Raw genomic sequence first — 13,184 nt, 5'->3', positions numbered from 1 at the left:
GAGAGGGGCCGTGCAGCCACGAAGGTGCTGCAACTCCTGGGAAGAGACAGAAGATAAAACAGAATGGATTGTAGTGACCATGTAGGGGAAGTGGATCACAGGAGAGTGAAGAACTGGGGGGTTAGCTGTGACTGAGGTACCTCCCCACTGAGTGCAAACACTGGTAGCCGGAAGACCAGGGTTGTGAAGGACTCGTTTCACAGCAGAAACCGGCAGGACAGCTGGATTACAAGTCACCTGTCCACCCTTACACCTGAGGACACAGTAGTGCATAGTGCCCGGGTCATGATAGAGACTCTGTAAAAAGGCTCGAGCTACCTGTTGTGTCCTACCAACCTGGAGGACAGAGCAAATGTGAGGACCTTGTGAGAGGCTTAAGGCAGCAAGGGAATACACCAGAGCGCTAGAGGGAAGGCTTCTAACCCCACCTGGTAAGGGGGACTCCCAAATTGCTTCCAAGCCGGCCGTATCACACCTGCATCCGTGATCTGGTACCCTGGACTGTGGCTGCCTAAATTTGACAGTAGAGGAGAGAGACTGCAACCCTGTGTCCTCCGTTTCTTGGTACATCTTTCACCATCTCTATTTATACACCAGGAGCCCTGGGGACCCAACTTCACCTGTGGGAATCCATGCCATCCATGTTGCCACAACATCTGGAGAGACCAGAAAATGGCTGTCCATCAACGTTCACCATCTAACCTGACGGAACTGGAGAGGATCTGCAAGGAAGAATGACAGAGGATCCCCAAGTCCAGGTGTGAACAACTTGTTGCATCATTCCCAAGAAGACTCATTGCTGTACTAGCTCAAAAGGGTGCTTCTACTCAATACTGAGCAAAGGGTCTGAATACTTATGACCATGTGATTTTTCAGTTTTTCTTTTGTAATAAATTTGCAAAAATGTGTACATCTCTGTTTTTTTTTTTCAGTCAAGATGGGGTGCAGAATGTACATTAATGAGAAAAAAATTTACTTTTTTGAAATTACCAAATAGGTGCAATGAATCAAAGAGTGAAAAAAATAAAGGGGTCTGAATATTTTCCATACCCACTGGATATATATATATATATATATCTGTGCTCAAAAGTTTACATACCCCGGCAAAATGTTTGCTTTCTTGGCCTTTTTTTTTTAGAGAATATGAATGTTAACAATATGAATGTTAACACCAAAACTTTTTCAAACTACTGTGTTTTCTATTTCTAAACCATGAAGACAACCCAAAACATCCAAACAACCCTGGTCAAAAGTTCACATACCCCATTTCTTGATACCGTTTATTGCCCCCTCTAACATCAATGACAGCTTGAAGACTTTTGTGATAGTTGTGGATGAAGTTCTTTCGTTTCTCAGATGGTAAAGCTACCCACTCTTCTTGGCAAAAAACCTCCAGTTCCTGTAAATTCCTGGGCTGTGTATCATGAACTGCGCGCTTGAGATCTCCCCAGAGTGGCTCAATGATATTGAGGTCAGGAGACTAAGATGAAAACTACAGAACCTTCATTTTGTTCTGCTGTAGCCAATGACAGATCAACTTGGCCTTGTGTTTTGGATCATTGTCATGTTGGAACATCCAAGTGTGTCCCATGCACAGCTACTGGGCTGATGAGTGCAAATTTGCCCCTAGTATTTGCTGATAACGTGCCACATTCATCTTTCCTTCAACTTTGACCAAGTTTCCTGTGCCTTTGTAGGTCACACATCCCCAAAACATCAGCGATGCACCTTCGTGCTTTACAGTAGGAATGGTGTTCCTGTCATCATAGGCCTTGTTGACCTCTCTCCAAAGGTAACGTTTATGGTTGTTCCAGAAGTTTTGAGGCTTGTCTCTGTGCTGTTTTGCGTATTGTAGGCAAGATACTTTGTAGCATTTGCGCAGCAATGGCTTTCTTCTAGCGACTTGACCATTAAGCCCATTTTTCTTCAAGTGCCTCCTTAATGTGCATCTTGAAACAGCCACACCGCTAGTTTTCAGAGAGTCCTGTATTTCAGCTAATGCCATTTGTGGGTTTTTCTTTGCATCCCAAACAATTTTCCTCGCAGCTGTGGACAACATTTTTGTTATAGTCTACCTGACTGTGGTTTTGTTTTTACAGAGCCCCTGATTTTCCATTTGTTAATCACAGTTTGGATGCTGCTGACTGGAATTATCAATTCATTGGATATCTTTTTGCATCCCTTTCCTGTTTTATACAGTTCAACTACCTTTTCCTGTAGATCCCTCACCAATTTTTTTGCTTTCCCCATGACTCACAATCCAGAAATGTCAGTGGCTGGATGAAAGCTGCAAGACTCTGTCTGGATCCAAGAAACTCACTCAGCTTTTATGCACACACACTGATTACAAGCAAACAGGTTACAGGTGAGGATGTTACCTTTAGTAGCCATTCAAACCCATTTGTGTCAACTTCTGTGCATGTTATCAGGCCAAAATCACCAGGGTATGTGAACTTTTGGCCAGGGTCATTTGGATATTTTGGGTTGTCATTATTATTTAAAAAGAGAAAACACAGTAGTTTGACAATAAATGGCTTCACCCAACGAGTAAAAATGAGTAAAAAAATAAACAACCATTTCCTCACCTCTACGAAAATAAGATGATAATCCATTTGTCCCTTGAAGAGTATAGCCCTGCTATATCTACTTGGCATGCTGAACACTGGCATGATGTGAGCATTCAGCATGCCGTCCAGCAGAAACAGTGTGCTGCGCGATACAGCATAGCTAAGTGGCTCAAGGTGATATGAGAAAGTTGAGCAGAGTTCATACCCAATGAACTCTGTTCACCTCACCAGCATGAGCGTGAGAACTTTCCCACGTAGCTCTTGCTGATGTCACCACGCAGCTCACTGTCTCTCCTGACCCATTTTTAGACCAGTAAAGGCTAAGTATCCAGATGTGAGCTGATATTAATAGCCTGGGAACACCATGTCTATTACCCCCTTCCCTGACATTAAGCATCATCCTCCTCCTTCTAATGATTAATAAAATTTCGGGGTATCCCACGCCATTTTTTTTCCAGATATTTATAGTGATGTGTATATCTTAATGAATTCATCACATCTTATTCCTGCATGCCCCTCAATTAGACAGGCATATGTGATGCAAGTCTTAATGAATCCAGGCAATAATAATGAGTTTCGATTTTGAACCCCATTGATGATAATATGTGTATTAAGTGCTGTGGAATATGATGCTGCTATATAAGTAAAAATAAAGTGTTGTGTACTCTTTTGGGTACTACAGTCACTTCATTGTGAGTTGTCACATTTAGTCTTCTGTGCATTCACATGAATGGGATGAAATATATTACCAGTCACAGCCACTCATACATATTTGTGCTACCCTAAACATTGTAGAGGAAGCCGCACTCGCAAGAGCCTGGATATCGGACCTTCCCCTGATCAAACATCAATGACCAGGGTATAATCCTGAAGACACCTTTACATTAGTAATCATTGGGGCAGACAGTTTTTTTTTTACTTCCCAATTGGAGAATGCGTAATTTCAGCTTGTGAAACGGTGGTCTTGTAATACCTGAGAATCATAAGTTACATTCAACCATACCACTGGCAGATACAGACAGAAAAGAACTACCCTTTGCAGTCTAATATCTCATCATAAGGCACAATTCCAGCTGTTTAGGAGGTAGAAGTGGGCCCCCTTACCTCTTGGGCCCTTGTGGTCCACACAGGGTGCACCGATTAACTGTCCACCCCTGAATCATACAATAAGATGCAAAACACCCCTTCCAGCTAGCAGAACAACAGCTTATGAAATGTTATTACTTGACATTCTATGTGGTTATCATTGCACAGAAAATGTATTAATGAGGACTAGAAGATTATTTGATAATCCCAAAAAACACGTTTTAGCAGCAAGTGAACAAATCCAGTGACTTTCATGTCAAGGCCCATAGAGAAGCCCACCAGACGATCCTTGTATAATCTAGTCTTATTCTGTGTGCACTAGGACCAACAAACAAATTTAGCAATGGTTGGTTGTCACTTAGTATATGAACCTCACTGTGCTATGGAATATGGTACTATATAAACATAAGGAATACACCTATTAAATAATCTGTTCACATGGTCTGTAGAGTTGACTTGATGTGTAGTTCGGAAAGGCAGCAAAATATAATTATGCATGATCTACAGACGGCAGAAAAAGGCACTTTAACATAATGAGAGCTTTGGCCCAGTGTATTTGCTGGTATGTAAGGTTGCATCACTTTAAATAGACATGAAATAGATTTCTGGTCGGTCTGCTCACCTCCTCCTCGTCACTATCAGGCACTTTGCAGTAGACTTCGCCTGTAGAAGGATCATATGAATTTATGTACGATTTACTTGGGACAAATTTCCCACCAATATAATTTTGTAGCTGCAGAAAAGTCTTTTTCGTTTCCATAATAGCAGGAAAGTTATGTACTGTCCCAAGCTACAGAATACAGATAAATTACTCTGGAATTTGGACTGTAAAGTTCATCAGGAGAAACTCCTCCTAACTCTGCAAATAAACAACTGGGAAATATCAGCTGCACCTTCACCTATTCCAGACGTAACCAGGGCTGCCAATAGGAATTTCAGGGCCCCATACTGGCAACATTTTCAACCCCCCATGAGAATCCACCCAAGCTCCACCCCACCTCAGCCTCCATCCCTCGAACCTTCCACAGTGCCACCGCCCACTCTTGGAAAAACTTCACTTCTGCACCATGTCCTCACTAGTCACACATTAACAGTTCACACCAAACACCATATCACATACAGTTATATGAAAAAGTTTGGGCACCCCTATTAATCTTAAGCTTAACCCCTTTCTAACATCAGACGTACTATCCCGTCGAGGTGGGGTGGGCCTCTATGACCACCAACGGGATAGTACGGGGGGAGCGTGGCCGATCGCGGCCGGGTGTCAGCTGCCTATCGCAGCTGACATCCGGCACTATGTGCGAGGAGCAGTCACGGACCGCTCCCGGCACATTAACCCCCAGCACACCGCAATCGAACATGATCGCGAGGTGCCGGCGGTACAGGGAAGCATCGCGCAGAGGGGCTTCCCTGAGCCCCCCACAGCAACGCGATGTGATCGCGTTGCTGCGAGGGTCTCTGTACCTTCCTCCCTGCTCCAGGCCCGGATCCAAGATTTCCGCGGCATCCGGGTCCTGCAGGGAGGGAGGTGGCTTCACAGAGCCTGCTCAGAGCAGGCACTGTGAAGCCTGCAGTGCTCTAAGTGAGATCGGTGATCTGACAGAGTGCTGTGCAAACTGTCAGATCACCGATCTGTGATGTCCCCACCTGGGACAAAGTAAAAAAGTTTTAAAAAAAATGTCAAAATGTGTAAAAAAAAATAAAAAAAAATATTCCTAAATAATGAAAAAAAAAAATAAATATTATTCCCATAAATACATTTCTTTATCTAAATAAAAAAAAAAACAATAAAAGTACACATATTTAGTATTGCCGTGTCCATAACGGCCCGACCTATAAAACTGGCCCACTAGTTAACCCCTTCAGTAAACACCGTAAGAAAAAAAAAAAAAGAGGCAAAAAACAACGCTTTATTATCATACCGCCGAACATAAAGTGGAATAACACGCGATCAAAAAGACAGATATAAATAACCATGGTACCGCTGAAAACGTCATCTTGTCCCGCAAAAAACGAGCCACCATACAGCATCATCAGCAAAAAAATAAAAAAGTTATAGTCCTGAGAATAAAGCAATGCAAAAATAATTATTTTTTCTATAAAATAGTTTTTATCACATAAAAGCGCCAAAACATAAAAAAATGATACAAATGAGGTATCGCTGTAATCGTACTGACCCGAAGAATAAAACTGCTTTATCAATTTTACCAAACGCGGAACGGTATAAACGCCTCCCCCAAAAGAAATTCATGAATAGCTGGTTTTTGGTCATTCTGCCTCACAAAAATCGGAATAAAAAGCGATCAAAAAATGTCACATGCCCGAAAATGTTACCAATAAAAACGGCAACTCGTCCCGCAAAAAACAAGACCTCACATGACTCTGTGGACCAAAATGTGGAAAAATTATAGCTCTCAAAATGTGGTAATGCAAAAAATATTTTTTGCAATAAAAAGCGTCTTTCAGTGTGTGACGGCTGCCAATCATAAAAATCTGCTAAAAAACCCTCTATAAAAGTAAATCAAACCCCCCTTCATCACCCCTTTAGTTAGGGAAAAATTAAAAAATTTAAAAAATGTATTGATTTCCATTCTCCCATTAGGGCTAGGGTTAGGGCTAGGGTTAGGGCTAGGGTTAGAGTTAGGGCTACAGCTAGGGTTGGGGCTACAGTTAGGGTTAGGGTTGGGGCTAAAGTTACGGTTAGGGTTTAGATTACATTTACAGTTGGGAATAGGTTTGGGATTAGGGTTAGGGGTGTGTCTGGGTTAGAGGTGTGGTTAGGGTTACTGTTGGGATTAGGGTTAGGGGTGTGTTTGGATTAGGGTTTCAGTTATAATTGGGGGGTTTCCACTGTTTAGGCACATCAGGGGCTCTCCAAACGCGACATGGCGTCCGATCTCAATTCCAGCCAATTCTGCGTTGAAAAAGTAAAACCGTGCTTCTTCCCTTCCGAGCTCTCCCGTGCGCCCAAACAGGGGTTTACCCCAACATATGCAGTATCAGCGTACTCAGGACAAATAGGACAACAACTTTTGGGGTCGAATGTCTCCTCTTACCCCCGGGAAAATACAAAACTGGGGGCTAAAAAATAATTTTGGGGGGAAAGTTTTTTTTTTATTTCACGGGTCTGCGTTACAAACTGTAGTGAAACACTTGAGGGTTCAAAGCTCTCACAACACATCTAGATAAGTTCCTTAGGGGGTCTAGTTTCCAAAATGGTGTCACTTGTGGGGGTTTCTACTGTTTAGGTACATTAGGGGCTCTGCAAACGCAATGTGACACCTGCAGACCATTCCATCTACAGGTCCTTCTCAAAAAATTAGCATATAGTGTTAAATTTCATTATTTACCATAATGTAATGATTACAATTAAACTTTCATATATTATAGATTCATTATCCACCAACTGAAATTTGTCAGGTCTTTTATTGTTTTAATACTGATGATTTTGGCATACAACTCCTGATAACCCAAAAAACCTGTCTCAATAAATTAGCATATCAAGAAAAGGTTCTCTAAACGACCTATTACCCTAATCTTCTGAATTAACTAATTAACTCTAAACACATGCAAAAGATACCTGAGGCTTTTATAAACTCCCTGCCTGGTTCATTACTCAAAACCCCCATCATGGGTAAGACTAGCGACCTGACAGATGTCAAGAAGGCCATCATTGACACCCTCAAGCAAGAGGGTAAGACCCAGAAAGAAATTTCTCAACAAATAGGCTGTTCCCAGAGTGCTGTATCAAGGCACCTCAATGGTAAGTCTGTTGGAAGGAAACAATGTGGCAGAAAACGCTGTACAACGAGAAGAGGAGACCGGACCCTGAGGAAGATTGTGGAGAAGGACCGATTCCAGACCTTGGGGAACCTGAGGAAGCAGTGGACTGAGTCTGGTGTGGAAACATCCAGAGCCACCGTGCACAGGCGTGTGCAGGAAATGGGCTACAGGTGCCGCATTCCCCAGGTAAAGCCACTTTTGAGCTACAGAGAAGCAGCACTGGACTGTTGCTAAGTGGTCCCAAGTACTTTTTTCTGATGAAAGCAAATTTTGCATGTCATTCGGAAATCAAGGTGCCAGAGTCTGGAGGAAGACTGGGGAGAAGGAAATGCCAAAATGCCTGAAGTCCAGTGTCAAGTACCCACAGTCAGTGATGGTGTGGGGTGCCATGTCAGCTGCTGGTGTTGGTCCACTGTGTTTCATCAAGGGCAGGGTCAATGCAGCTAGCTATCAGGAGATTTTGGAGCACTTCATGCTTCCATCGGCTGAAATGCTTTATGGAGATGAAGATTTCATTTTTCAGCACGACCTGGCACCTGCTCACAGTGCCAAAACCACTGGTAAATGGTTTACTGACCATGGTATTACTGTGCTCAATTGGCCTGCCAACTCTCCTGACCTGAACCCCATAGAGAATCTGTGGGATATTGTGAAGAGAAAGTTGAGAGACGCAAGACCCAACACTCTGGATGAGCTTAAGGCCGCTATTGAAGCATCCTGGGCCTCCATAACATCTCAGCAGTGTCACAGGCTGATTGCCTCCATGCCACGCCGCATTGAAGCAGTCATTTCTGCCAAAGGATTCCCGACCAAGTATTGAGTGCATAACTGAACATTATTATTTGTTGGTTTTTTTGTTTGTTATTAAAAAACACTTTTATTTGATTGGATGGGTGAAATATGCTAATTTATTGACACAGGTTTTTTGGGTAATCAGGAGTTGTATGCCAAAATCATCAGTATTGAAACAATAAAAGACCTGACAAATTTCAGTTGGTGGATAATGAATCTATAATATATGAAAGTTTAATTGTAATCATTACATTATGGTAAATAATGAAATTTAACACTATATGCTAATTTTTTTAGAAGGACCTGTAAGTCTGCATTCCAAATGGCGCTCCTTCCCTTCCGAGCCCTCCCATGCGCCCAAACAGTGGTTTCCCCCACATATGGTGTATCATCGCACTCAGGACAAATTGGGCAACAAATTTTGGGGTCCAATTTCTCCTGTTACCCTCAGAAAAATGCAAAACTGGGGGCTAAAAAAATAATTTTTGTGGGAAAAAAATTTTGTTTTATTTTTACGGCTCTGCATTATAAACTTCTGTGAAGCCCTTGGTGGGTCAAAGCGCTCAAAACACATCTAGATAAGTTCCTTAGGGGGTCAAACGGCGCTCCTTCCCTTCCGAGCTCTCCCATGCGCCCAAACAGTGGTTTACCCCCACATATGGGGTATCAGCGTACTCAGGACAAATTGTACAACAACTTTTGGGGTCCAATTTCTTCTCTTACCCTTGGGAAAATAAAAAATTGGGGGCGAAAATATAATTTTTTTGAAAAAATATGATTTTTTATTTTTACGGTTCTGCATTATAAACTTCTGTGAAGCACTTGGTGGGTCAAAGTGCTCACCACACCTCTAGATAAGTTCCTTAGGGGGTCTACTTTCCAAAATGGTGTCACTTGTGGGGGGTTTCAATGTTTAGGCACATCAGGGGCTCTCCAAATGCAACATGGTGTCCCATCTCGATTCCAGTCAATTTTGCATTGAAAAGTCAAATGGCGCTCCTTCGCTTCCGAGCTCTGTCATGTGCCCAAACAGTGGTTTACCCCCACATATGGGGTATCGGTGTACTCAGGACAAATTGTACAAAAACTTTTCAGGTCCATTTTCTCCTGTTACCCTTGGTAAAATAAAACAAATTGGAGCTGAAGTAAATTTTTTGTGAAAAAAGTTAAATGTTCATTTTTATTTAAACATTCCAAAAATTCCTGTGAAGCACCAGAAGGGTTAATAAACTTCTTGAATATGGTTTTGAGCACCTTGAGGGGTGCAGTTTTTAGAATGGTGTCACACTTGGGTATGTTCTATCATATAGACCCCTCAAAATGACTTCAAATGAGATGTGGTCCCTAAAAAAAATGGTGTTGTAAAAACGAGAAATTGCTGGTCAACTTTTACCCCTTATAACTCCCTAAAAAAAAAAAATTTTGGTTCCAAAATTGTGCTGATGTAAAGTAGACATGTGGGAAATGTTACTTATTAAGTATTTTGTGTGACATATCTCTGTAATTTAATTGCATAAAAATTCAAAGTTGGAAAATTGCAAAATTTTCATAATTTTCGCCAAATTTCCGTTTTTTTCACAAATAAACGCAGGTACTATCAAAGAATTTTTACCACTATCATGAAGTACAATATGTCACGAGAAAACAATGTCAGAATCACTGGGATCCGTTGAAGCGTTCCAAATTTTTAACCTCATAAAGGGACAGTGGTCAGAATTGTAAAAATTGGCCCGGTCATTAACGTGCAAACCACCCTTGGGGGTAAAGGGGTTAATGTTTTATAAAAATTGTTTTTTTTGCAACAGCTATTTCAGTTTCATATATCTAATAACTGTTGGACACAGTAATGTTTCTGCCTTGAAATGAGGTTGAAATTAGGTGTATTGTACTATCAGGAAATGTGCAATCTGCATTCAAACAAAATTTGACAGGTGCATAAGTATGGGCACCCCACCAGAAAAGTGACACTAATATTTAGTAGATCCTCCTTTTGCAAAAATAACAGCCTCTAGTCGCTTCGTGTAGCTTTTAAGGAGTTCCTGGATCCTGGATGAAGGTATTTTTGACCATTCCTCTTTACAAAACAATACCTGTTCAGTTAAGTTTGATGGTCGCCGAGCATGGACAGCCCTCTTCAAATGATCCCACAGATGTTCAATGATATTCAGGTCTGGGGACTGGGATGGCCATTCCAGAACAGTGTAATTGTTCCTCTGCATGAATGCTTGAGTAGATTTGGAGCGGTGTTTTGAATCATTGTACTGCTGAAAGTTTCATCCCCTGCGTAACTTCAACTTTGTCACTGATTCATGAACATTATTGTCAAGAATCTGCTGATACTGAGAGGAATCCATGCGTCCCTCAACTTTAACAAGATTCCCAGTGCCGGCATTGGCCACACAGCCCCAAAGCATGATGGAACCTCCACCAAATTTTACTGTGGGTAGCAAGTGTTTTTCTTGGAATGCTGTGTTTTTTGGCCGCCATGCATAACGCCTTTTTGTATGACCAAACAACTCAATCTTGGTTTCATCAGTCCACAGGACCTTCCTCCAAAAAGAAATTGCCTTCTCCGAATGTGCTTTTGCATACCTCAGTCGACTGTTTGTGGCGTGCTTGCAGAAACGGCTTCTTTCGCATCACTCTCCCATATAGCTTCTCCTTGTGCAAAGTGCGTTGTACAGTTGACCGATGCACAGTGACACCATCTGCAGCAAGTTGATGCTGCAGCTCTCTGGAGGTGGTCTGAGGATTGTCCTTGACTGATCTCACCATTCTTCTTCTCTGCCTTTCTGATGTTTTTCTTGGCCTGCCACTTCTGGCCTTAACAAGAACTGTACCTGTGTTCTTCCATTTCCTTACTATGTTCCTCACAGTGGAAATTGACAGTTTAAATCTCTGAGACAGCTTTTTGTATCCTTCCCCTGAACAACTATGTTGAATAATCTTTGTTTTCAGATCATTAGACAGTTGTTTTGAGGAGCCCATAATGCCACTCTTCAAAGGAGATTCAAACAGAAGAACAACTTGCAAGTGGCCACTTTAAGTAGCTTTTCTCATGATTGCATACACCTGGCTATGAAGTTCAAAGCTCAATGAGGTTAGAAAACCAAAAAAGTGCTTTTGTAAGTAAGTAAAAAGTAGGTAGGAGTATTTAAAACAAGAAAATGATAAGGGTGTCCATACTTATGCACCTGTCAAATTTTGTTTGAATGCAGATTGCACATTTTGTTAGTACAATAAACCTCATTTCAAGGCAGAAACATTACTGTATCCAACAGTTATTAGATGTATGAAACTGAAATAGCTGTTGCAAAAAACCCCTAATTGTCCTCTGCCCATTTACTCTGTTCAGGCTCGGACTGGCCCACTGGAGAACCGGAGGATTCTCTGGTGGGCCCAGGCATACTGTCCAGCACTTCTCCTGGGGCCCCTTGCCAGTGGCTAAAGGGCCCCTGAGTCAAGGGGGCCCGCCCTGTGCCAGTAGCAGCAGCTGGAGACAGGATCCTGTCCGCGCTGCTAAAGCCAAATGACTATTCACGCTTCCCCACGCCCATATGTGCGTGTAGAAGCGTGAATACCATTTCTCTTTAATAGCGGGCAGCGTTAGCCGCAGAGTGCAGCTAACACTGCCCGCATGTAAAGCCGCACCACACACACACTCACAAAGTACCGCACACCCACACACAGCACAGCACCGCACACATACACATTCAGGCACAGACTCCGAGAGCAGCTCACCTCCCGGCGTCCTGCTTCCTGTCTGAGACAGCCCAGTTGGATGACTTCATCATCCAGCGTGCTGCTGTCTCAGTCAGAAAGCTTCCAGGAATCCAGCGAGGAAGAGGCTGCTGGAGTGAGCGGCTGCTGCAGGGAGGTGAGCTGTGCTGCATGCCTGCCTGCGTGTGTGAGTGTGTGTGTGAGGTGTGTCAGTGTGTGTGGTGAAGGACAATGATATTGTGGAGGTGATGGGCAATGATTGTGGTTGGGGAGACAATGATGGAGGTGATGGGCAATGATGGTGGTGGTGGGGAGGCAACGATGGAGGTGAGGGGAGGCAATTATGGAAGTGATGGGCAGTGATGGTATGGGAGGCAATGATGGAGGTGATATGCGATGATGGTGGGGAGGCAATGATGGAGGTGATGGACAATGATGGTGGTGGGGGAGGCAATGATGGAGGTGATGAGCAATGGTGGTGGTGGGAAGCAGTGATGGAGGTGATGAAATGGGCAATGATGGTGGTGGGGGAGGCAATGATGGAAATGATGGGCAAGGATGGTGGTGGGGGAGGCAATGATGGTGGTGGGGGAGGCAATGGTGGAGGTGATGGGCAATGATGGTGTGGGGAGGCAATGATGGAGATGATGGGCAATGGTGGTGGTGGGAGACAATGATGGAGGTGATGAAATGGGCAATGGTGGTGGGGGGAGGCAATGCTGGAGGTGATGGGAAATGGTGGTGGTGGGGGGCAGTGATGGAGGTGATGAAATGGGCAATGATGGTGATGGGCAAGGATGGTGGTGGGGGGAGGCAATGATGGAGGTGAAGGGCAAGGATGGTGGTGGGGGGAGGCAATGATGGAGGTGATGAAATGGACAATGATGGTGGTGGGGGAGGCAGTGATGGAGGTGATGGGCAAGGATGGTGGTGGGGGAGGCAATGATGGTGGTGGGGGGAGGAAATGATGGTGGTGGGGGAGGCAATGATGGAGGTGATGAAATGGGCAATGATGGTGGTGGGGGAGGCAATGATGGAGGTGATGGGCAAGGATAGTGGTGGGGGAGGCAATGATGGTGGGGGGAGGCAATGATGGAGGTGATGAAATGGACAATGATGGTGGGGGAAGAGGCAATGATGCAGGTGGTGGAATGGGCAGTGATGGAGGTGGTGGGGGAGAATGATAGGGGTGGTGGGGGAGAAGTCAATGATGGAGGTGGTGATGAGGACAAT

The 13,184-nt window shown here is 43.6% G+C and overlaps 1 protein-coding gene across 1 annotated transcript in view; it reads right to left on the bottom strand.

The window, feature by feature from the left end:
- Nucleotides 1-4,581, bottom strand: part of ALDH8A1 (aldehyde dehydrogenase 8 family member A1) — a 36,660-nt gene extending 32,079 nt beyond the window's left edge. Inside the window, exon 1 of the mRNA XM_069767960.1 lies at nt 4,276-4,581. Within this exon, the coding sequence (XP_069624061.1) occupies nt 4,276-4,413 (138 nt within the window). The 5' untranslated portion in view covers nt 4,414-4,581. The remainder of the gene's footprint in view (nt 1-4,275) is intronic.
- Between the last annotated feature and the right edge of the window lie 8,603 nt (nt 4,582-13,184).

The sequence above is a fragment of the Ranitomeya imitator genome, chromosome 5 (assembly GCF_032444005.1).
Source record: "Ranitomeya imitator isolate aRanImi1 chromosome 5, aRanImi1.pri, whole genome shotgun sequence".
NCBI lineage: Eukaryota > Metazoa > Chordata > Amphibia > Anura > Dendrobatidae > Ranitomeya > Ranitomeya imitator.
This window is presented reverse-complemented; position numbering and strand designations above follow the sequence as displayed.